This window comes from Schistocerca serialis, chromosome 2, assembly GCF_023864345.2.
Source record: "Schistocerca serialis cubense isolate TAMUIC-IGC-003099 chromosome 2, iqSchSeri2.2, whole genome shotgun sequence".
NCBI classification, from domain to species: Eukaryota; Metazoa; Arthropoda; class Insecta; order Orthoptera; family Acrididae; genus Schistocerca; species Schistocerca serialis.
This window is the reverse complement of record NC_064639.1, coordinates 665,013,743-665,038,652: the sequence shown is the minus strand read 5'-3', so window position 1 is coordinate 665,038,652 and position 24,910 is coordinate 665,013,743. Positions and strand designations below refer to the sequence as shown.

Here is a 24,910-nt window from a genome sequence, read left to right as displayed (position 1 = left end):
ACGTTGTCCGCAACCAGTGTACGATGTTTCCAGAATGAGATTTTCACTCTGCAGCGGAGTGTTCGCTGATATGAAACTTCCTGGCAGATTAAAACTGTGTGCCCGACCGAGACTCGAACTCGGGACCTTTGCCTTTGGAAGGTAGGAGACGAGATACTGGCGGAAGTAAAGCTGTGAGTACCGGGCGTGAGTCGTGCTTCGGTAGCTCAGATGGTAGAGCACTTGCCCGCGAAAGGCAAAGGTCCCGAGTTCGAGTCTCGGTCGGGCACACAGTTTTAATCTGCCAGGAAGTTTCATATCAGCGCACACTCCGCTGCAGAGTGAAAATCTCATTCTGGAAACATCCCCCAGGCTGTGGCTAAGCCATGTCTCCGCAGTATCCTTTCTTTCAGGAGTGCTACTCCTGCGAGGATCGCAGGAGAGCATCTGTAAAGTTTGGAAGGTAGGAGACGAGATACTGGCAGAAGTAAAGCTGTGAGTACCGGGCGTGAGTCGTGCTTCGGTAGCTCAGATGGTAGAGCACTTGCCCCCGAAAGGCAAAGGTCCCGAGTTCGAGTCTCGGTCGGGCACACAGTTTTAATCTGCCAGGAAGTTTCAGAGTACGATGTTCCCTGGCCGCCAAGGTGCCTTGTACGAGCTCCATCGGACCCATGGATACCCATGTTCCCCAGAGCATAATGGAGTCTCCACCAGCTTGTCTCTGTCGCACTGTGTAGATGTCAAGGAGCTGTTGCCCTGAAAGACGACGGATTCGGGTCCTCCCATAGGCATGATGAAGAATGTATCGGGAATCATCAGACTATGCAACAGTCTGCCACTGCGCCACCGTCCATGCCGATAGTCACGTGCCCATTTTAGTCGTAGCTGCCGATGTCATGGTGTTAACATTGTACATGCATGGGTTGTGTGCTACGGAAGACCATCGTTAGGAATGTTCGGTGCACTGGGCGCTCAAACACACTTTTTCTCTGCCCAGCATTAATGTCAGATGTCAGTTTCGCCACACTCCGCCGACTGCCCTGTTTTACCAGTCTGCGCAGCCTGCGACGTCCGACATCTGTAACGAGTGGGGGACTGGACTTGGTTTCATCTTGGTTTCGGCTTTTGTTGAAGGCGCTCACCACAGCACTCCTCGGGCACCCGACAAGTCGAGCAGTTTGCTCGAAACGCTCGTGCAGCGGCTCCAGGCAACACCGACTCAAAGGAAGGCCTCGGCGCTTGTTCGTGACGTCACGTCATCTAGGCACGGCGAACGCCAGGTCTGTTGCAGGCATACTCATAATGGTGGTGTCTTCCTCCCAGACACAGGAAAATGTGAAACTATTGGCGCTAGTTGACCAACACACATTGTTCTGAGAGATTTCTGCAATAAATTAAGTGTGCAATTCATTACACTTCTTAACAAATAGTGTACTCCTGAACTTAAATTTCCACCTATTTTAAGGATTGACATACAAAAACAACTTCATGGTCCAGCAGCAACAGAATTCGTGCTTCTATACCTTATTTGTAAATCTGAGGAAGTTACGTTTGTACTGGGTTGCTTTTACAAGAAACTGTGAACATATTGGTGCTCTTCTTTAGGTATCTTGGTTGACTATGGGGTGAGGAGCACTGAATGTTAATGAAATATCTTGCGATTGTACACGCTGGGGGAGGGGGTGGGGGACAGAAGAAGAGGCAAAAGAGAGATACTTGTTTTATCAAATAAAATTTTTTTATCTTATAAAGTTTCTCCTTTCAGTTGCAAGAGGGGAATATTTATCTTTTCTAATGTGCATGTTTAAAAAAGTTTAAGCTCAGCAGTATTTTCGATGTATGAAGCTATTTTGTTTCCTGTTTAGAATTCCTTTCGTTGAAAACGACTGTAATCTAATGACTGGCAACAGTTGGACATTCACACATGTAAATTAGTTCACATTTCCAGTGACGATGTCCAACGAAAATAAATAAATAAATAAAAGAAATGAGTTAATTGTAAGGGGGCTGGGGTAAGTTTCGATAACAAAATGGATCAAGTAAATGTAGTTACTTGAATGTAAAATTTCCGAAGCTTGCAATGGAGCAAAGCATCTTCTCATATTGATCTACGTTTGTTTCGACAGGATTCAGTAATACAGAACTATGATCTTCATTTGTAGCTTTACGATAGTAAGAAAATCTTTCATCTAAATAAAACTGCAGAATCCAAAACAATACCAAACTTTTTGTCCAAAAATAAGAGATTTATAGTGATAAGCACGCCCAGGCGTTTCTGCCTACAACAGACCTGGCATTCGCCGTGCCTAGCTGACGTGACGTCACCAACAAGCGCCGAGGCCTTCTTTTGAGTCGGTGTTGCTCCAGGCCATCACAATCTGCCGTCTTTCAAACTCACACACCGACAGCACGCTCACCGATTCTACATCCACCGTGCGTGTTTCTGGCTAGCAATTATTCCTCTCCAGGTGACGCTGTTGTCGCCTAGATGGATTTATATCGATAGCGGGACCGTGATCACAATGCTCCCGCCGATCAATATGATACGTTCGAATTAAAATTAAAAATTGTTTCAAAAACACTTCACTTCATTTTTTTAGTTTATCTATAGTACCAAAATTTCAAGTGATAGTATTAAAATTACCATCTAATCCTTTACACGGGGCCTCTAGAAGCGCGGGAACCTATGCAGTTGCAGTGTTTGCACATGTCTCAGCGCTCTGTAGGGACTGGCATTGTCATGCTGAAGGACAAACTCTTCGAATTCGAAACTCGATTACAGAACGCTACTTCTCACGCGCACACATAGTTAAGTTACAAACAGTCATGTTACACGCTGCAATTTGGAGACCTCTAGCGGCAAATGGCTAAAAATATGTAGACATAAAGAAAGAAGATGTGATTGGTAGTTAAGTTTTTCTGTTTATAAAACTTTAGTTTACACATAAAAAATTCGGAGGCGTTACTTTTCAGCACTCCAACGTGGATTGCTCGCTTTTTACTATTTCTCGGTAGTTTGTAACTCAATTTTCATGGAATGGTTGACATCTGTCTTTGAATGTCTGCAAGTTCAGGGTTTTCGGAATTCTTATGACTCTTTCCCGTGAATCAATCCCTTGATGCTTCATGCTACCCTTCTGCGTATACGTCAACTATTACCTGTTGCTCCTAGGCGCTTCAGTCCGGAACCGCGCTGCTGCTACGGTCGCAGGTTCGAATCTTGCCTCGGGCATGGATGTGTGTGATGTTCTTAGGTTAGTTAGGTTTAAGTAGTTCTACGTCTAGCGAACTGATGACCTCTGATCTTAAGTCCCATAGTGCTCAGAGCCATTTGAACCATTTGTTGCTCCTACTTGTCACGGGTAGACTGACTGTATATTACTAGTACCCCACCAGTGGTACGAAGTCTGTCATCCACTGTACCTACGGCTGAGCCTACGTATTCATTCCACTACGCACGTCTACAAATTGTTCCACCCAGATAGTTGTTATGTGTTAACTGATTCCATTTGTGAGTCATTGATACTGTAACCATTGGACACTGCGTTTTTGCGTTCTTTAATGAGCACAGTGCTACATCATCTGTACGAAAACACCCCAGATCGATGGCTCTATTGTCAGAGCAAGCTGGTAGTGACTTGCCTATAATTCGGTTCTCATTAGTACTAACGACTGCAACAAGCGCAGATAGATTTTCTTTTATTAACTATGTTGTAAACGTTTCTCGGGCGTTGTCTCTCATTTGCCAACGACCTCAGAAAGTTGGTAATAAAGTTGATCTGTTCTCGATACTTTTTATAAAGAAGCCAGTTATCACAGAAACACATATACGTCGACGGCGCATCTCTACTCCTCGAGCCATCTTATACTGTGTGGCTGATGGAGCGTCTAGTCACATTACATGTCTATGCTCTCCAGTTTTATCCGCGGAAACCTTCGGTGTCAACTCACATGTTTTATTAACTGACGAATAACTAAAAAATGAACTCAACCGCAATTTTATGTAGAAGTTTCATAAGGGAAAGCACCTATATGACAAGAAAACTCTTAGGAAGAATGTTATAATCATCGAAAAATCACATGAAACCGTGTGGTGTAGTCGGCGGTAAGCATAGCTTGTGACGTTGGGACGCTAAGCCGTGGGATAGGACATCAGAGCAGCGTCAGAACATACGTGAGAGTGGTGGACTAAGAGTGACGACAGTGAAGGATCTGGGTGTATTGGAGAAACATTCGGATAATTACTGATTTTGGACAGCATACTGACGACATAAGATAGGTCTCACTATTCAATAAGAAAATTATCAAACAGTTTTTGTTTTAAGAAAGTGGTACGGTAACAGTTGGTGCCGAAAACAAACATGAGATAATGTTTGATAACTCAAACGGAAAAATTTTAGATCTGTTTATTTATTTTTTGTTTAATCGCTACTTACGGATCAGTGTCAGGAAGACATCAACGTCCTCAAACTGAGCCCGCTATCAACACGTTAAAGGTAACACAGGGAAGATTATGCGCATGTGTAACGCTGTTTTAAGATAAAGACCCGGGAATTTCAATAATCCATATTAAAGTTTTTCATGCAGCAGAGCTTTTCGTAAACATTTCATGTCAGTCACATTACATCATATGAAAGACACAAAAATCCGGTGCTCAAATAAACATTTAACACTTAAAAGTTCAAATATATTAAAAATCCATTAGCAGGCAAGTTATACTGGCTTTGCGTGCCAGGATGTAAACAGACGGAAACAGTATAAATAGTTTATAACGAATGGCCACTTGCAGTAGGTTTCCATATGAGCTGCAATTTTGTAGTTTTTGTCATTTCGTGAGACACAACTGGGGGGAGGTAAAATGTTGCCCCACACTACATGGAACATGCCATAGTTTGACCATCTCACGGAGTCCCATATGGACGGCATAGTAATAAGCATCCTAGGCGCAGAAAAACAACTGAAAGAGTTGGAAACAAATAAGTCGTCAGGACTGGATGGAAGCCGGATTCGGTTTTACAAAGAGTAATCTACGACATTAGCCTCTTATTTAGCGTGCATTTGTAGTGAATCTCTCATCCAGCGCAAAGTCCCAAATGACTGGAAAAAAGCGCAGGTGACAAGTAGAGTAAAATATCGGTCCCGCAAAGTTATAGAGCAATATCGGTTTGCAGAATTCTTAAATATATCCTCAGTTCGAGTATAATAAATTTCCTAGAGACAGAAGAGCTTACGTCCACGAATCAACGTGGTTTTAGAAAGCATCGTCCGTGCAAAACTCAGCTCGCCATTTAGTCACAAGATATCCTGCGAACTGTGGATGCAGGACAACAAATAGATTACATAGTTCTGGATTTCTGAAAAGCCATCGCCGTGGACGACAACGTACTGGTCTCTATTAATTAAGAAGTCTTCGAACCATTCACATATCTGGGAACCTATTCCATATGCTCGTACCTTCGTTAACAGTTGCACTGGGGCACCGTACAAGCTGGCGGCGGCTCCATTATGCTCAGGGGAACATTCACATGGGAAGACTTCTTAAGTGATAGAACCAAGTACGTTGTCCTCGAAGGCGAATGTTCATCAGAGACAGGGGGTATCGTCAGGAGTACCCCAGGGAACTGTGATATGACCGCTATTATTTTCTATGTATATAAATGATCTGGCGGACAGTGTGGGCTGTAATATGCGGTCGTTCGCTGAAGATGCTGTGGTGTACTGTAAGGTGTCGAAGTTGAGTGATTGTAGGAATATACAACATAACTTATACAAAATTTGTAGAAGGCATGATGTGTGGATGTGTAAATGTAGAAAGTGGGAATGACTAGGAAAAACAAATCCATAATACAGAATGAGATTTTCACTCTGCAGCGGAGTGTGCGCTGATATGAAACATCCTGGCAGATTAAAACTGTGTGGCGGACCGAGACTCGAACTCGGGACCTGTGCTTGCTAAGCCATGTCTCCGCAATATGCTTTCTTGCAGGGATGCTTGTTCTGCTAGGTTCGCAGAAGAGCTTCCGTGAAGTTTGGAAACTAGGAGACCAGGTACTGGCAGAATTGAAGATGAGAGGACGGGTCGTGCTTGGGTAGCTCAGATGATAGAGCACTTGTCCGCGAAAGGCAAAGATCCCGAGTTCGAGTCTCGGTCCGGCACACAGCTTTAATCTGGAAGGAAGTTTCAAATCCATAATGCTTGGATACAGTGTTAGTAGTGCCCTGCTTGACACAGTCACGACGTTTAAATATCCGGCCGTAACGTTGCATAGCGATATGAAATGGAACGAGCGTGTGAGCATTGTGGTTGGGCCGGTGAATGGCCGACTTCATTTTATTTGGATAATTTGGGAAAGTATGGTTCATCCATAAATGAGACCTCATATAGGACGCAGTGCGATGGCATCCGACCACCCCTTAAGCATTAACATGCCAAATCCGATTAACGATGGCTGACCCTGCGTAACTGCGGGACAAGGCTTAAGCGATAGAATAGGACGCAGTGCGATCTATTCTTGAGTACCACACTGAATGGAGGACATGGAAGCAATTCAGAGGCAGTCTGCTAGATTTATCAGTAGGTTCGAACAACATGTATTAGGAGATGCTTCGGGAACTTAAGTGGGGATCCCTGGAGGGATCGTAGAGAACTGGTATCTGAAGCTGACTGTAGAACGATTCTACTGCCGCCAACATACGTTTCACGAACTAGACAGGAGAAATTAGGGTTCTTACGGAGGCATACAGGCAGTAATTTTTCCCTCGCTCTATGTGCTAGCGGAACAGGAAAGGAAATGAATGGTTCAAATGGCTCTAAGCACTATGGGTCTTAAAATCTGAGGTCATCAGTCCCCTACACTTAGAACTAATTAAACCTAACTAACCTAATGACTTCACACATATCCATGTCCGAGGCAGGATTCGAACCTGCGACCGTAGCAGCAGCGCCTAGAACCACTCGGCCACAACGGCCGGCAAAGGAAATGACTAGTAGTGTTACGGGGTACCATCCGCCACGTACCGTAGCTTGCGGAGTTTTTTTGTAGATGTAGATCGAACGTTCGCTCTCAGAAATTCGGTAGCCAATCTCTCTATGATACACAGCACCATTCTGGTAGGGTCTGCTTCTCCAGTCTGTTGAGCATCTCCGTAACGCTTTGGCAATTACTAAACGACCCCGGGACGAAACGCGTCCTCTCTTCTATTACTTCAGTCCAGTGGTCGTTCTAGACCGACGAGCAGTGCACAACAATCAGCCATATGTGTCTTTTGTAAGCCATTTGTTTCGTGGATTGGTTACATTTCCGTAAGTTTCTTCCAACGACCTTAGCTTGGCATCGCTTTTACCCACAGGGTATGTTTTGAATGAACTACACGTCAGATTGGTCTTAACGGTTACTCCTAAGTTGTTGGCGGCTGTATCTCTTTTCAGTGATTCATCGCCAATGATGTAATCGAGCAGTCATGAATGTCTTCGCATATTTGTCGTAAGTTATATTTATTGCCATCCAGAGTCAGCTACACCAATCATAGATCATCTACCGACCTTCCATTTCACTACTGTTATCTGGCTTTGTTGCCCTCCTACACTCGTACTGCCTGAGTCTGTCGTAGAAACGCAACTGATGACCCTTGCCTCCACTGTTGCTACATCCTCCAATAATTTTTAAAATGCAGGAAGTTGCTTATCATCTGCTCGGTAGCGACCATCATTAGATTTGTTAACACACACTACTAGCCATTAAAATTGCTACACCACGAAGATGACGTGCTACAGACGCGAAATTTAACCGACACAAAGAAGATGCTGTGACATGCAAATGCTTAGCTTTTCAGAGCATTCACACAAGGTTGGCGCCGGTGGCGACATCAACAACGTGCTGACATGAGGAACGTTTCCAACCGATTTCTCATACACAAACAGCAGTTGATCGGCGTTGCCTGGTGAAACGTTGTTGTGATGCCTCGTGTAAGGAGGAGAAATGCGTACCATCACGATTCCGACTTTGATAACGGTCCGATTGTAGCCTATAGTGATTGCGGTTTATCGTATCGCGACATTGCTGCTCGCGTTGGTCGAGATCCAATGACTGTTAGAAGAATATGGAATCGGTGGGTTCTGGAGGGTAATACGGAATGCCGTGCTGGATCCCAACGGCCTCGTATCACTAGCAGTCGAGATGACAGGCATCTTATCCGCATGGCTGTAACGGATCGTGCAGCCACGTCCTGATCCCTGAGTCAACAGATGGGGACGTTTGCAAGACAACAACCATCTGCATGAACAGTTCGACGACGTTTGTAGCGGCATGGACTATCCAGCTCGGAGACCATGGCTGCAGTTACCCTTGACACTGCATCACAGACAGGAGCGCCTGCGATGGTGTACTCAACGACGAACCTGGGTGCACGAATGGCAAAACGTCATTTTTTCGGATGACTCCAGGTACTGTTTACAGTATCATGATGGTCGCATCCGTGATTGGCGACATCGCGGTGAACGCACATTGGAAGCGTGTCTTCGTCATCGCCATACTGGCGTATCACCCAGCGTGATGGTACGGGCTGCCATTGGTTACACGTCTAGGTCACCTCTTGTTCGCATTGACGGCACTTTGAACAGTGGACGTTACATTTCAGATTTGTTACGACCCGTGGCTCTACCCTTCATCCGATCCCTGCGAAACCCTATATTTCAGCAGGATAATGCACGACCGCATGTTGCAGGTCCTGTACGGGCCTTTCTGGATACAGAAAATGTTAGACTGCTGCCCTGGCCAGCACATTCTCCAGATCTCTCACCAACTGAATACGTCTGGTTAATGGTGGCCGAGCAACTGGCTCGTCACAATACGGCAGTCACTACTCTTGATGAACTGTTGTATCGTGTTTAAGCTGCATGGGCAGCTGTGCCTGTACACGCCATCCAAGCTCTGTTTGACTCAATGCCCAGGCGTATCTAGGCCGTTATTGCGGCCAGATGTGGTTGTTCTGGGTACTGATTTCTCAGGATCTATGCACCCAAATTGCGTAAAAATGTAATCACATGTCAGTTCTAGTATAAAATATTTGTCCAATGAATACCCGTTTATCATCTGCATTTCTTATTCGTGTAGCAATTTTAATGGCCAGTAGTGTATGTCAGAAAGTGGGTTTAGAAGTGCAGTAAATACATGGATGAGCTGAAGTATTGCGTGCAGCTGCTACATAACGTGTTAGTACACAGTTCAAAAGCGGAAGAACAGCGCTTCTGCGTGACAAAGATTAGACAAGTAGTTGGCAGCTTTCTGGAGGTAAGTGACACCAGATGCCTGCGCAATGGTCACGCTATTCCCGTAAATTACAGGCCGGTGGTTTGTAGGCGTGGAACTCGCACACAACAGCGTTTCAGGAGAGTTTGTCTCCCAAAACATCAGAGTGATTCCACTATCACTAACCTCAAACCACTGTAGCACGATTCTGGCCTTATAACGTGGACAGTTACTTTGCTGAAAAATGTTATCGATATATGGGCGACATCAGGCATAAAGGGATGTAGATGGTCCGGAATAATGTCATGGTGCCTTCTATTACTACCGCAGGAACTTTGGAAGCCCAAGTGAAATTACCCGAGAGAATAACATGCCCCCCACGTGCCTGCGTCCTTGGCGCTGTGCATGTTCGAGTAGCTGTTTGCCTTGATTATGGTGTATGTGACCATCTGTGGCTACGCAGTGAATTGCAAAGATGTATAAAGTTACACTCACCTGGTGGTGAATTGCTTTTCACACGCACGGCTCCTTGCAGATACTGAAATGCAGTTCTCAACCCAAAAAAATTGTAGGAAAAACATCTGTACATATCGGAACTGCAAGTCGCACTAAAATTGTTTTGTCGGAAGGAATAGTTAAATGAAAGTATTGTTGTGCGTAAAATTTCAGTCAATTGCGGTAAGCTTGCATACACCAGTCACTGCCAATTCCTACTCTAAATTGTACGTAGTCTGGAAAGTTCACACGCAAACCTTGTTCATAACAGTAGCAGTTTATGGTAATTATGGGATATCCTTCACATAAAGTTTACAAATGGATTGATGCTTTTAAAATTGCTCCCTCAAATGTTGCTAATATCAGCCGCACGGAACAAATTGTTCAAGTTCGCGAGTAAGCGGCGCGCCACGCTGCATTTATATATTTTAATGTCACCAAATGTTACGAATTTCACACTGTGCTTTAAATCGAACTCCCTTCCATACTTAACGGCATTGCTTAAACATTTTGGCACCGAAATGTCACAATATTAATTATTTTCAACGGAGCACATATCAATAGGTCTGATCACGAAGAAGAGATCCAAGCCCCGACTCTCCTCTCTGCACAAAAGAAGTTTCTAGTTCCCAAAATATGCGCGAATATGCTAATTTCTGATTGGCACAGAAACATCACAGCCAATCGGAAAGCGGCATCCAACCTGCTCAATCTCGCTCATATGGACAAAACCAATCAAAACTTGTTATTGCATTCGAACAATAAATTAACATATATAAATTTTGAAAACACACAAATATAAAATTAATTCGCTCTTAACAAAACTACTTTACCGAAATCATAATCTCATTTTCCCAGTGCCGTAAACTGCCCGGTATGAATGACCAACACACACGTCATTCTCTAACACCCCTCACGTGACCTTTTACTTCAATGTATAGTATAGATAATGTACAATGAAGATGAAGAAGAAACGCAAAGGCCACCCAAAAACGCGAACAGTAATTAATCACTTGCTTACGTCAAAAACAGGACGTGAAATGTTTTTTGGCTCTGAGCACTATGGGACTCAACTGCTGAGGTCATCAGTCCCCTAAAACTTAGAACTATTTAAACCTAACTAACCTAAGGACATCACAAACATCCATGCCCGAGGCAGGATTCGAACCTGCGACCGTAGCGGTCTTGCGGTTCCAGACTGCAGCGCCTTTAACCGCACGGCCACTTCGGCCGGCTAACTGTTTTTTAATCAACAAATATTGCATATCAAAACAAAACTGTACTGGTGTTGATTCCACTGAAGATGCCTTAAAGTAAAAGGCGAAACGTGTCTGGAAGAAATAAAATACATTGCAACAGTTTTTATTTACAAAACGAATATTTCTATGCTTGCTGCGGATGATAGCTACGCAAACAAACCTGTTAATTTCGTAGGTTTTTGATTAATTATTATTTCTGGTTCGATCACATAATTTTTCCATATTACGTGTTTCGCCTACTGTTATCATCGGATTCCTATCGTGATGACTATATGCTGTCGGGCGGCGGGTAAATAATGAAACGGTCGCTACTTCTGTTATGTCGTTATGAAAAGACACTTAAGTTGTCTGTGTGAGCTGTACACCTGCCTTCGCCGTTTAAAAGAGCCTGAAGAGTATTTTGCGGTCAGCCAGAAAGCGATGGAGAACGTAATTTTCAGTCTGCAAATCCACATTACTCATTGTGCTCAGTGAGAGAAAATGTTCCTACTTGCTATTTACTCAGCGGAAAGTTCCAGGTAAAATGGTCTATCACCCTGACTTCTAATCACCAAAAGTTAATTGCTCGCCTTAAAAATGAAAAATAATCTCGTCACTCACTACACTGTTTTTCAAACATTATCGGTGGCAAACAAACAGTTACTTCCGTGAAATCTAAGCGATCCAGTACGGTGTGCAGTCCTCGCGAGCTCACTTCCTACTCTTACTGAAAACACTTTTGGTAGCTGTCTAGCTGTGATGTCATTCAAGGCATAGTGCATGCAGGCGTTTGATTGATGCGAACCGATTGATATCTCGATGCGAAGTGCCTCTCTAACGTATTTGTATATGGGCGCAGCCAAACGGAACTGCTATCAGCAGTCCTAGGCACAGGTAGCAATATCTAAATGACCCCTTTCTCGGACACGCGTTAATTAATATCTCTGTCGTTCAATAATTTACAATCTTCTTAGTTTTTATATAAATAGAGTTAAGTTTGCTTTAGTTACTGAAAAAGCTTTAGCTCGACTGCATTTAAACTTTGCCGGCTAGAATTTTTAGAACGGAACTGACAGTTGAACATCAGGTCTGAACTGCCTCTTGAAGATTCCTTGTCATGATTGTTACTTACAATAAAGTCTTGAAACTTGGCACATCTGTATTATTTCATCAATGTAATCGAGTGCTGTAATTAGAACTTTCTACAACAAATGCAAATGATAATCTATTATGAATAAGAGCATTTTCGTTCCAAATTTGGTTTTTAATAAATAACTTGAAAACTAATAAAGGTAGCTTATTGATGTCACAGATATAAGGTTTTTAGATCAAACTGAGGATACATACGAATTTTCGTACTTCTCAGTCCAATATCTAGCGCCTTCAAAATGACTCTGAGCACTAAGGGACTTAACTTCTCAGGTCATCAGTCCCCTAGAACTTAGAACTACTTAAACCTAACTAACCTAAGGACATCACACACATCCATGCCCGAGGCAGGATTCGAACCTGCGAGCGTAGCGGCCGCGCGGTACCAGACTGTAGCGCCTAGAACAGCTCCGCCACCTCGGCCGGCTAGCGCCTTCAATTTTTCGCATAGAAAAGCCTATTTTGACCGAAGTATTACTCTTATTAAGTCGAGACTGTTAACTTTTGATTGTGACATATATTTCTAAATTCTGAACAATTTTTAGCTTTCTAGCTTCATTATTTAGGGCCGCTTATTTTTTTCTTAAAATAATGTATTTAGCGAAACATTCATTTGATCATTCTGAGACTTCACAATGTTAACATTAATATACCGAAGCAAACACTGACAAAGTTTGGAAAAGTTATTTTAATTTTTAATTTCAATCTTAGATTATGGTACAATCCGTTGTATGCTAAGCACAGGCACGTTGTGATGAAAGGCAGCAGTAGCAGTGAGCCTCGCGCACTCACCATAGAGGCACTCGCCTCTGTACCCCTTAAATGATACGGCGCTTGTTTTGCCTCAAGCGAAGAGGAGTAACATGGAAAAATTGAAAGTGAAACATTGTCACACACTCGTGTCCTAAAAGAATTTTAGTATTCTCTACGGCTATTATAATTCGCCAGACCTGCCGCGAGCTGCTGCTGGTAACTTTGGTAACTGAGTCAACGAAGCAAAATAAACGATATGGCGGATCGATTTCCGACTGCGTAATAGTAGTATGGCGCCTCACTAGGGTTTCTGAGACTCACGTTTCTCCGAAATATATCTGCAGAAAGTGCTACATTGTTTATGAACCACATAGGCCTACTGGCCTATTATTTCATTTCTTATTAAATTCTTACTATTAATCTGCTGTCATTCTCAAAATAAATTAAAATGTCTCAGACAAAACAAAAGTTAAGTTAAATTAGATCTGAAATGCATCTTATTGATCAACTGATTAAATTTACTGGTAAAATAAACATCTATAGTTACTACATCTAACAAGTCGGTATTTAAATCATCCCTTTGTGGGTAATGTCGCCATCATTCTCTAGGGCGGTGGTGGAAGCCTTTTTCATCGCCATTATTTGGCTGAAAAAAAAAAACTTTATCAGCAAGTTCGCTTCTGCCACCACCAGCAAAGCATTGTGCGCTTCTGATAAGTAAAACCCAAGAGCTGCGGAGTACTGATAAGTAAACCTACCCAACGGATACACTTCGATTTTGATCGGCGTTGAATATATTGCAGTGTGGAGCAAAATGAGAGACACACACTTTTTTTTACTTATACATGCCCATGCAGCCGCTAAATGGGTGAAACATCCTCTTAAAAACAACTGAGTTCGATATTTATGAATGTATACCGTTGAAACGATAACACATATTTAAAAAAACCTCAAATAAAAATTCTAGAATTTTACATTACAACAGTACATCCAGAATTGCTGAAAAAGTCATTTTTCGAAATCACCTGGCAATCAGCATTTTTTTGACCTGAACAATTCTGCAGTTCCTCATTCCTGTACAGATTTACAATAATACACTCCTGGAAATTGAAATAAGAACACCGTGAATTCATTGTCCCAGGAAGGGGAAACTTTATTGACACATTCCTGGGGTCAGATACATCACATGATCACACTGACAGAACCACAGGCACATAGACACAGGCAACAGAGCATGCACAATGTCGGCACTAGTACAGTGTATATCCACCTTTCGCAGCAATGCAGGCTGCTATTCTCCCATGGAGACGATCGTAGAGATGCTGGATGTAGTCCTGTGGAACGGCTTGCCATGCCATTTCCACCTGGCGCCTCAGTTGGACCAGCGTTCGTGCTGGATGTGCAGACCGCGTGAGACGACGCTTCATCCAGTCCCAAACATGCTCAATGGGGGACAGATCCGGAGATCTTGCTGGCCAGGGTAGTTGACTTACACCTTCTAGAGCACGTTGGGTGGCACGGGATACATGCTGACGTGCATTGTCCTGTTGGAACAGCAAGTTCCCTTGCCGGTCTAGGAATGGTAGAACGATGGGTTCGATGACGGTTTGGATGTACCGTGCACTATTCAGTGTCCCCTCGACGATCACCAGTGGTGTACGGCCAGTGTAGGAGATCGCTCCCCACACCATGATGCCGGGTGTTGGCCCTGTGTGCCTCGGTCGTATGCAGTCCTGATTGTGGCGCTCACCTGCACGGCGCCAAACACGCATACGACCATCATTGGCACCAAGGCAGAAGCGACTCTCATCGCTGAAGACGACACGTCTCCATTCGTCCCTCCATTCACGCCTGTCGCGACACCACTGGAGGCGGGCTGCACGATGTTGGGGCGTGAGCGGAAGACGGCCTAACGGTGTGCGGGACCGTAGCCCAGCTTCATGGAGACGGTTGCGAATGGTCCTCGCCGATACCCCAGGAGCAACAGTGTCCCTAATTTGCTGGGAAGTGGCGGTGCGGTCCCCTACGGCATTGCGTAGGATCCTACGGTCTTGGCGTGCATCCGTGCGTCGCTGCGGTCCGGTCCCAGGTCGACGGGCACGTGCACCTTCCGCCGACCACTGGCGACAACATCGATGTACTGTGGAGACCTCACGCCCCACGTGTTGAGCAATTCGGCGGTACGTCCACCCGGCCTCCCGCATGCCCACTATACGCCCTCGCTCAAAGTCCGTCAACTGCACATACGGTTCACGTCCACGCTGTCGCGGCATGCAACCAGTGTTAAAGACTGCGATGGAGCTCCGTATGCCACGGCAAACTGGCTGACACTGACGGCGGCGGTGCACAAATGCTGCGCAGCTAGCGCCATTCGACGGCCAACACCGCGGTTCCTGGTGTGTCCGCTGTGCCGTGCGTGTGATCATTGCTTGTACAGCCCTCTCGCAGTGTCCGGAGCAAGTATGGTGGGTCTGACACACCGGTGTCAATGTGTTCTTTTTTCCATTTCCAGGAGTGTATTACAACAGTATTGTACAAACAATTTAAAATGTAACATAATTAAATCTGAAAACGCTGCAACTTGAGAACAATATATATAAACACACACAAAATATTAAAAACAAAAAACGTTTTATAGTTCATAATATATATATATATATATATATATATATATATATATATATAATAAACAGGTAGAATATACATTTAGAATATGTTTACAGCTTATTAAACAGTCCAGCATGACACTTGGCATTCAAGTGCACACATTTCGATCATGTGGACTGCGATATTGAGACATTTGTGACAAATGCATCTTTCAAATAGCACTGCACCGTATATGATATAATTTGGTATTAACAATGCTAGACGTTTTTCTGTTAATCAAATGTTAAAATGAAAAACTAAATAGTGTGGAGGAGGGGATTTCGAAAAAACTTACTTTTTCGACAAATAAGGATGTACTGTTGTAACATACGTTAAAAACGATATTACTTTTATTTGAAGTCTTTTTATATCTGTTACCATTTCAACAGTATACACTCGTAGGTATTAAACTCAGTTTTTTTCAAGGGACTGTTTCACCTCCTTAACGGCCATATGGGTACATATAAAAAATGTGTTTTATTTTGCTCTACACTACAACATATTCAAAGTGACCACAATCAAAATGTATCCCTTGGGTACGTTTGCTTGTGAGACCCTCAGTAAATTAGATCTGTGACAATTTGTTAAGTCTAGTTTACACGACGACACTATGTTGCGGGCAACTGCGCAATCGGCCACTGTGCATGCGCGCCGCGCGTTTGCGCAACTCGATGGTGAAACTAAACACTTTCGGCGTGTTCCAACTTTGGCAACACTAGTTGCGTATGTTTTGAGGTTATGTATGTTCGTAGAGTGTAGCCAAACTGAAATATGAATTTCGGAATGGACACTAATGTTCATTTTTTGGATATCTATGCTTTGCTTAGGTGTTTGTGGGATTTCAGTGATGCAGATTACAAAAATAAGCAACCTATTGCTGCCGCTGAGACCGTCATGTGCGATCAAAACATAGATGCTTTGACAATATCTGAGCTGCAGGGCAAAATCTATTGATTTAGCAGCACACATACAACTGAATTAAGAAAAATACGACCTAGTATAATTCTAGCTATGGCAATGCTCTCGTCTACAAGATGGCCAAGTTGGCCAACTCTTTGTTAAGGAATATTGTTGACAGGAGGCAAGGCTATACCATTTCAAGAAGTTGCATTCTTTATTCAATACTCATCTATTTAAAACGTCGCTGCAGTGCTCCCCATTCACATATCTTAGAATTTTGAAATATTGCCACTGTACAGATCTATCTTCAAGAGAGTAGTTTACAAACCATTCTCTTCTTAATGCGGCCTGCTTCGACTAATTATTGTTGCTAATGTTAATAATTATTACTGTTAATGTCAATAACAATTAGTGCTAATGAAATACCATCATTACCAACTAAAACCGTATCTTATAGCATGCCTAGTGTCCTCGATTGTAATGCACGTAATATGATATGTAATGTCAGTTCTGGCGATAACGCTTCATGCATTACAGCACCTTTATTCTTTATCGCATAGTTAACTCTATTTAGAAGAAATTTAAACAAAATAACTTCTTGGATCTTCCGTTATAACTTATTTCAGCAAGGATGCTGAGGAACCGTGCTGACGTCTTTTCTTCATCCAGTCACGAATCGAAACATGTTTCTAATTTTTTTCTTACACAGTACTTCCACGCAACAAGCTTAAACTCCATCACAACTCATGCAACGTGGAGCTGCCAAAACTTCCATTTCAGACACAACTCAGGGACCCACAAAACGACGAAACTGAAGTGTATTCTGGTTTCGCCATGTATACAGCCATATATGAAAACACTTGGGAACAACTTATTCCATGAAACGAGTGGCGCAACCCAATGTCGTCGTGTAAACTAGGCTTTATGTGAAATTCTCAACGGAAAATATCTGAAAAAATAAATATTTCATATTTCTCACGTCATCTTGGCAGGACTCAGAAAAAGAACTGAATAATGAAGTACACTTACTAGAATAAGATTCCACTCGCGCGTTTCTGTGGATTTGTTGCCACAAAGAGGACAGCCTTTAAAGTATTTACAAAAGCAACGAAAGAAGAATAACATTTTCGATACATGTCTTTTTAACGTTTCTCAGAGGATTGACCTTTAAAATTCATGTATACTTTTGTGTGCCTTCCGATCAATTCTGAAAACATTTTTTCCAATTACCTCGAAAACGTGGTTTTTGGAGGATTTAACCGCTTCTCGAAGTGACGAAACGCCTCCCTACGCATTTTTGTTTGACATTAGCTACCAAAAAGCAGTCGTTAGGTGATAAGTGAGTACACGCAGTGACAAATTAATTAAGTTTTTCCTCCAACAAATGGGTGACTTCATCTCAGGTCATACAGGCGATGTCAACTCGGGGTCATGAATTTCTCTGGAAAAAATATTACCAGATACTATTGATGTAATTATAAACAGTACCTTCTTTGCTCCATCTATCTGTATTAAGTAAATATTTATTACTAAAAATGAAAAAATTGCATTTTTACGAGTTTTTACGAATAATTTATTCGAAAACCCCCATCCGAAAACTTTTGAGAATTACACAGAATATCGTTTGGTTAATATGTTAGTAGTCAGTGTAAACATAGTGGGCAATATTTTTCTTTGTAAATTTTTCAACATTCTGCATATTTCGCATCACTGAATTTCTAGTGTAACACTTGCATGTTGGCAACACTGTTTGCAACGCTCTTCTGTTTATAACAAACGAATGAGAACTTGCACATAAATGATTCTTCATCGAGTTTTGTGTTTGTTTTGAACTGTTTCGCTATAAGCAGTGCCACAGGAAAGAAGTACACAGAGATGGACCTGATGCTTTTGTGCCTGTGTCAAGAGCCGTAAGATAAATGTTGGTTGCAGGAGAGTGCAATGTGTACTGGTGCTGGAGTGATGATGTCGAAGCATTACACCTTCAGGATACTGACAATGACGTAACCTACGCATTGTGGGAGGGAGGAGAGTTGGTGAAGGAGACAGTAGAGCCAGAAACGTTTGTTAAAGAAGTTAGGTATTGGAACATGAAATGAGTAGCTTACCATCACATCCACAGCATTCAGAGACAAGCCATAGCAGAAGTAAAGTCAGCCACATCCCAGAATACTGAATCATTAGTGCTTCATTTCGACTTTGCTGAGAACTGGTCTGTTGCTTTGCAAAACGAAATTCAGTTACCACTGGCACACATCACAGGTATCAATAATCACATGTGTTGCTCACTTACTTGGCACATCATACTGTTTTACTGTTGCCAGTTGTGATCCCATTATTGACAGTTCACATGCATGCTACGCTGTCAGCATGATAATTGATGACATAGCACCTAGAGGCTATACATTTCCTAAACATGTGTCATGAAAGAGTGCATGTGATGGGGTAGGAGGTCTCTGTAAACGTCCTGCGCAAGATTTAATCCCCAGTATGAAGCTGTTGATGCTATAAGAGATGCTACTGGATTTGTACACAGCATATCAACATTCGTAACAAACATGAAACTCTTAATTCTAAATGAAAGTACATTAAGGGAACTCTGTTTAAAAAAGAGAGAAGAGTGGTCCGCTATGAAGCCTGTGGTAGATTCAAGTCACAACTAGGTTGCATCCCAGTGTAACACATACAATCCAAGAACGATTCTCCACGAAATTCAGCCCGTTACTGCGTGTGAAATGCAGAGACCACAATATACATTAGAAGACTTTGTAGGAAGCTACGTCATTTCTTGTGTGTATGACAATAGTGGTGGGTGGGACAGATAGTTAAGTGTCTCTCACGAGCTGCAAAATATAACCGTCATAAAGACGACTGATGGTCCTGCTAATGCTTTCAAATGTCCTTCATCAAACGATCTGTGTGCAGTTCCCATTTCCCAAGTACTGCTGTTGTTGGATCATCCTCTTCGGAGTGCAAATTCAGCTCGGCTGTACAAATTCAGTGAGAAGCACATGAAAAAATAAAAAGATGAACTCTTTCCAACAGTGCTGTGTTGATTGTTATATTGTAGGCAATTTTAATTCATGGAATTCATGAAGAAATAAAATCATGTCAGAAGACAATAATAATTTGTGAACAGTATCATAATTAGAAAAATGTGTATAAATATTCTGTATCTCATTTTCGCTATAAAATGCTTTTGCACAAAATTATGAATTCTTTTCCCACTCATTTATAAGTAATTTATAAGTAATAAAGTAATTATTCTGATTTAGAAATACCAGTTTGCATGACATTTATTTAAAACCAGCGATCAGTTTAAATATTTAAGTGTCCATGACTTTTTGGCCTTGAGGGTAAGGCTAGGTTTATCTCAAAAAATTCTCGCATTTTGTACAGACAGTTTTTGTCCACTCTGATTGTACATTCACTAAATACAATGACCGACCAACGTGCCATGACATTTTTAGGACATTTAGGATGGGGGTTTTGGAGAAAATAATTCCTGAATAACAGGAAAATGTCATACACAGAGACACACACACACACACACACACACACACACACACACACACACACACACGACTGCAGTCTCAGCCGACGAGTGAGGTTTCAGTCGCCTGAAACTAGTCATGTGTTTGAGTTGCGTTTGCGTTGAGTGTGTGTGTGCGTATGTGTGTCTAGTGTTGATCAAGACCTTAATGGCTGAATGCTTCAATTGTGAGAGTCTTGTTGTGCCTATCTGCGACTCGGCATCTCCGCTGTATGGTGAGTGGCAACTTTCCTTCTCATAATATTGTTATGCATTTTCCGTTGTTTGATTTTTGACAGTGTAAGAATTTCATGCATTAATGTCATAGCTGACAGTTAGTAGTCCTCCCACTTTATCATTTCTCAAAACAGTTAACAACCCGTGGTATTAATATTTTTAAAACATAATTTTGAACTTCGCAAGAACTTACAAATTTTCGTAGTTTATTTTTCAAAAAAAAAAAAAAAAAAAAAAAAAAGAAAAAAGAAAAAAGCTTAGAATTTTGTATGTTTTAATCATGTCTCATAGTATTGGAAACAAACTATTTACTCAAAACAAATTCAGATTATTACTTTCGGTTTATTTATTACAGTTTCTCAATTTTCCCTTTCGTTACATTTTCACGAATACTCTCATATAGAGAGGTATGTAGCGTTTTAACAAATCATCAGAAAATCAAAATTTTTGGGAACTATCACGCGGAATGTCAACATATATTTCAGAAAACTTTGAAGTAGTGATGTGACACGCTCACTCTTGACCTCTATAATGTGAGATGAAATTGCCCAAACAATCATTGTTTGATAGCTACCATGATGAAGAATGAGGCAGAGTTTTCAGTAGTTTTTTTCTGATGACATTGATGACTTGTAGCAAACGATATGTGAGCTACTCAGTGTCAATTGCGCCTTGTGGTAGTTCCACTGCCCTTCTACCTCATTCCATAGATGCTCACGACAGTAGCATGTGAGCATTCGACCAGCTTCGCTGTTTTCAAGATACTCGTTCACAGGCTTTGCGTAATAATAATCTGCTCTTGTCCGAGTCGTTAATCTCAATGGATTTCCTTATGTGAAGCCTCCGAGTCGTTAATCTCAATGGATTCCCCCATGGTGGTTCCCAATGTTTCTGAGACCATTATCCTTTTGTGCAATCGGATATTAGCTACTGCTCCCCACACCTCCCCCGACTACCTCGCATTAGCGCTTAACTAAATTTTAGACCGAAAATGAGTTTTCTTTGACCATTTGCATTTTAAAACTGACGAAAGATGAATGATGTTAATTATGCAGATCTTTTACTAAACCACGAACTAGTGAGTCAATGAGGCAATTGGTGCTGCTTATTTCTAACAATCTCCTTTTGTATAATGACAAAGCCGTTCTCAGTGCAACACAAATGCCACCTACAACTCCTTCTCAGAAAAGAAAGCCTACTGTTGACATTGAGGGCAGATACTTGTTACAAAACATGTTTCCTCTACACTACTCCTCTCCCTAATGACACTTCCTTCACACACTCCCTGCACCCCCATTTAAAATCAACCAAGCTAAAATGTGCACGTTGTACTAAGGCGTTCTGTTTGTAAAGCACTTATTTGTTGGACTCTTAACTTCTTCAATGCTTTGTGTCTGAACACTGACACCGACAATAATAATAAAAATAACAAAATAACAATAATACAGTGTAGCCTATAGTAGTCGTTATATATTTACCGTTGTTCTATGATGGCGATTAGTGAATTAGTTCGTTCATTGTTGCTAAGTTAGTAACGAGGCAATTTACGGTCTGCTGTGGGAACTACATCGAACTCGACAGTTTCATTAGATATTAAAGCTTACTTGATATATGCACGGTGATTTAGGAGCCCTTGACTCTGGGTTTTGTGCGACCCACAATGCCTTCAAATACCACACTCATGATTTTCACATTCTCTTGCTCAGTGCACACAAACTATTAGTCCTACAGGAAAAAAGAACAAACTTTTTGTAGGAAATTTAATATAGCTAAATTTTGTACTGGGATACGTTTCCGCTAGAGGGTGTAGATATCGAATTATTCCAGAAAAACGTACAAAAGTGACCATCAAACGCGCTTTTCTTGAATAACTCGAAAACCATGACCTCCAGCGGAAATGTGTTAAATTTCCTACAGAATGGTCCCGTTCAGTTTTTTTTCTGTAAGCCTAATAATTTGCGTGTAGTGAGCGAGAGAATATGAAAATCTAGTTCGTTGTTTTTGAAACTGTTGAGTGTTGCATAAAACCAACAAGTAGGGGCAGCTGTATCACGCTGTATGTCTCAATTTTACTGTCATACATGCATGGTGCAAACTATGCTTCTATTGGGTAGACTATGTGAGGAAATATTGTTCTTACATTCGTTTCAAAAGCTGCAACTTCCACCATAATGTGTTACACATTCTAGTATTTATAAAAATGTACTTTTTGATAAATTATCTAATCAGTTTACAATATTATGAAATAGAGGAAATAGTAATGCTATTTCAAAAATATTTTAGTTTCGTGACCGAAACAAAATTGAACCCTTTTATTTTTACCCTTATGAAACTAAATTTTACCCCTCAGGTGGTAATTACACGTGGATTTGGAACAGCTGCTCTAAAGCAACAGTTGCGACGTGCCTAGAGTAAACCCACAAGTGCTTCATGAACGAACCATTTTCGATTTACTTTGGAAACTCAATCAATTTAATGCTGCGTAATTCCTGGCTCGCACGAATGAATAGAATTTTCGTTACCTGTTGTGATGTTGCTAACGGATTTTGTATTTACTTGATTGAAGTTTTTTGAAGGGTTCCTTACACAGATGGACGCAAGCCTGTTTTTGAGCTATGGTAAAGACGTGTGGAATCCATCATGAACAGATAACTTCACAGACACTTGTTCATGTACAGTCAAATGCACTGCACTCTTCAATATGCCTAAAGGCCGCAAACAGAGAAGATAAATCCCTGCCAATTACGCCTGCCGTATCGCCTTCAATCGGTCGCTCTCTTTGACCCAGCCAAACACTGACGACTTTGCAAGTAATTTCAACAAGCCTTTCGAACACCATTGTGTTGTGAAGCCCTGCTACAGAAAATGAATTTTTGTATTTAAGAGCGGTGGCAACTGGTCTATATGTATTGAATAATATTCGTAAAAACGCCAGTTAAGATTCATTAATTTTTTTTGCAACGATTTCTTGGGCAGTATTAATACCTACATTGTCTGGTACTTACCTAACATAACTTTTCTGGGCTATCTCTGATCAGTTTATTATACAGGATGTTAGGAGTATAAATGCAGATATTGTGATCACTGGTACCTTAATATGTAAATGCTTCCGTGTTTTAATTGTTTTCTCTCTGCGTATAATTGCCTTCCCGCAAACACGTTACGTAGTTTACTTCCTGATGTTTTCCACAGGGTCGTAACTGCACCACTAAGCGAACTATGCCTGTCGGTATAGACTTACCGTTTTGTACTCACGTGTTCACACTTCAGCACCGGACCTGCTGCCCATGACACAGTAAATGTTGTTAATGTTTCCCCCATGCCAGAACGAATTTTCACTCTGCAGCACAGCGGACACTGATATAGAACCTCATGGCAGATTAAAACTTTTGCTGGATTGAGACTCGAACCTGGGTCCTTGCCTTTCAGGGTAGAGCACTTCCCTGCAGAAGGCAAAAGTAGTAGGGCAAAGAGAGCACCACCCCACTCTGCATTGTTGCCAAATTTATTCAAGATGACGTAACCATGATGGTGGGCTTAGATATGGCAATGTCACAGTGATGTCATGGTGGGAAGTTCAAATTCTTGCTGGATAATAGGTCAAGTGGACTACCTCAACTAAACTGATCCAAACACTCACTCTTCCCACCACTCTCCCTCCTCCTCTACTAGCCCCCCTCCCTTCCCCTCCCCTCCCTCCGTATGGAATTTGACGGGAAAAGGACCCAGGACCCAGTCTGTGGTGGGCTGCTGGGTAATTTAAATATTTTTGGTAAGTTCCTATGGGACCAAACTGCTGAGGTCATCGGTCCCCAGGCTTACACACTACTTAATGTGACGTAAACTAACTTACGCTAAGGACAACACACACACCCATGCCCGAGGGAGGACTCGAACCTCCGACGGGGGGGGAGCCGCGCAAACCGTGGCAAGGCGTCCTAGACCACACGGCTACCCCACGTGGCACTAACGTAGTCTACGCTTAATTATGGTAGTCTGTGGTAGCCTACAGTTTTACAACTCTTGTTATGCATGATTGTATGCATTGTGATTGTACTGGGGCATCCTTTTATTCTGGAGTGGTTGCCACACAATTGGACAGGAACTGTTTCGTTTTGTTCTCTCTGTGCTAATACGATTGAAATGTTGCAGGTAGTACAATACTGTCCCGCAAGCTCCGGCTGCCACAGTTCGGCCCGGGACTTCCGTTCGAAGACTACGCCGCCATGGCTCGGAAGCGCCAGCAGCGCCAGCAGGTGGACGAGGCGAGTGGCGGCGCGGGCGGCGGAAGCGCGGGTGGCGGGGGCGGCGCCTCTAGCAGCGACAGCGAGCCTATCTCCAGGGGCGGCGAGCTGCGCGCCACTGGACCAGACCCTTATGAGAAGCTCAAGTACTTCACTGGTATGTGGCGACCTTTTGTGTAGCCCACTGGCAGGGGACAAAGAGTTGCTACATGCAGCAATGATGTCAGAACAGGAGAAAATCTCCTGCAGTAGGTGACTATCGCAATGGCGATGATATTCGACATGGTGTATGATGACTACAAGGCATCAGCTAAGTGTAAGCTCACCAGACAATGAATGCACCGCAGTATTAACTGCTTTGCTGTACCGTATTTATCGAGAATCTCTTGCGCAAATTACAGTCCCGTGTGGTGCAGGTGACTCTTGTCTTATCGTATATACAGAGTGTTTCAAAATTACTTTTACAGTCTTTGGGGACAGGTTCAAATT

The 24,910-nt window shown here is 42.4% G+C and overlaps 1 protein-coding gene across 1 annotated transcript in view; it reads left to right on the top strand.

The window, feature by feature from the left end:
* The window catches only part of LOC126457753 (uncharacterized protein KIAA0513), a 242,545-nt gene that overhangs the window by 101,184 nt on the left and 116,451 nt on the right, over nucleotides 1-24,910 (top strand). Inside the window, exon 3 of the mRNA XM_050094309.1 lies at nucleotides 24,330-24,578. Within this exon, the coding sequence (XP_049950266.1) occupies nucleotides 24,330-24,578 (249 nt within the window). The remainder of the gene's footprint in view (nucleotides 1-24,329; nucleotides 24,579-24,910) is intronic.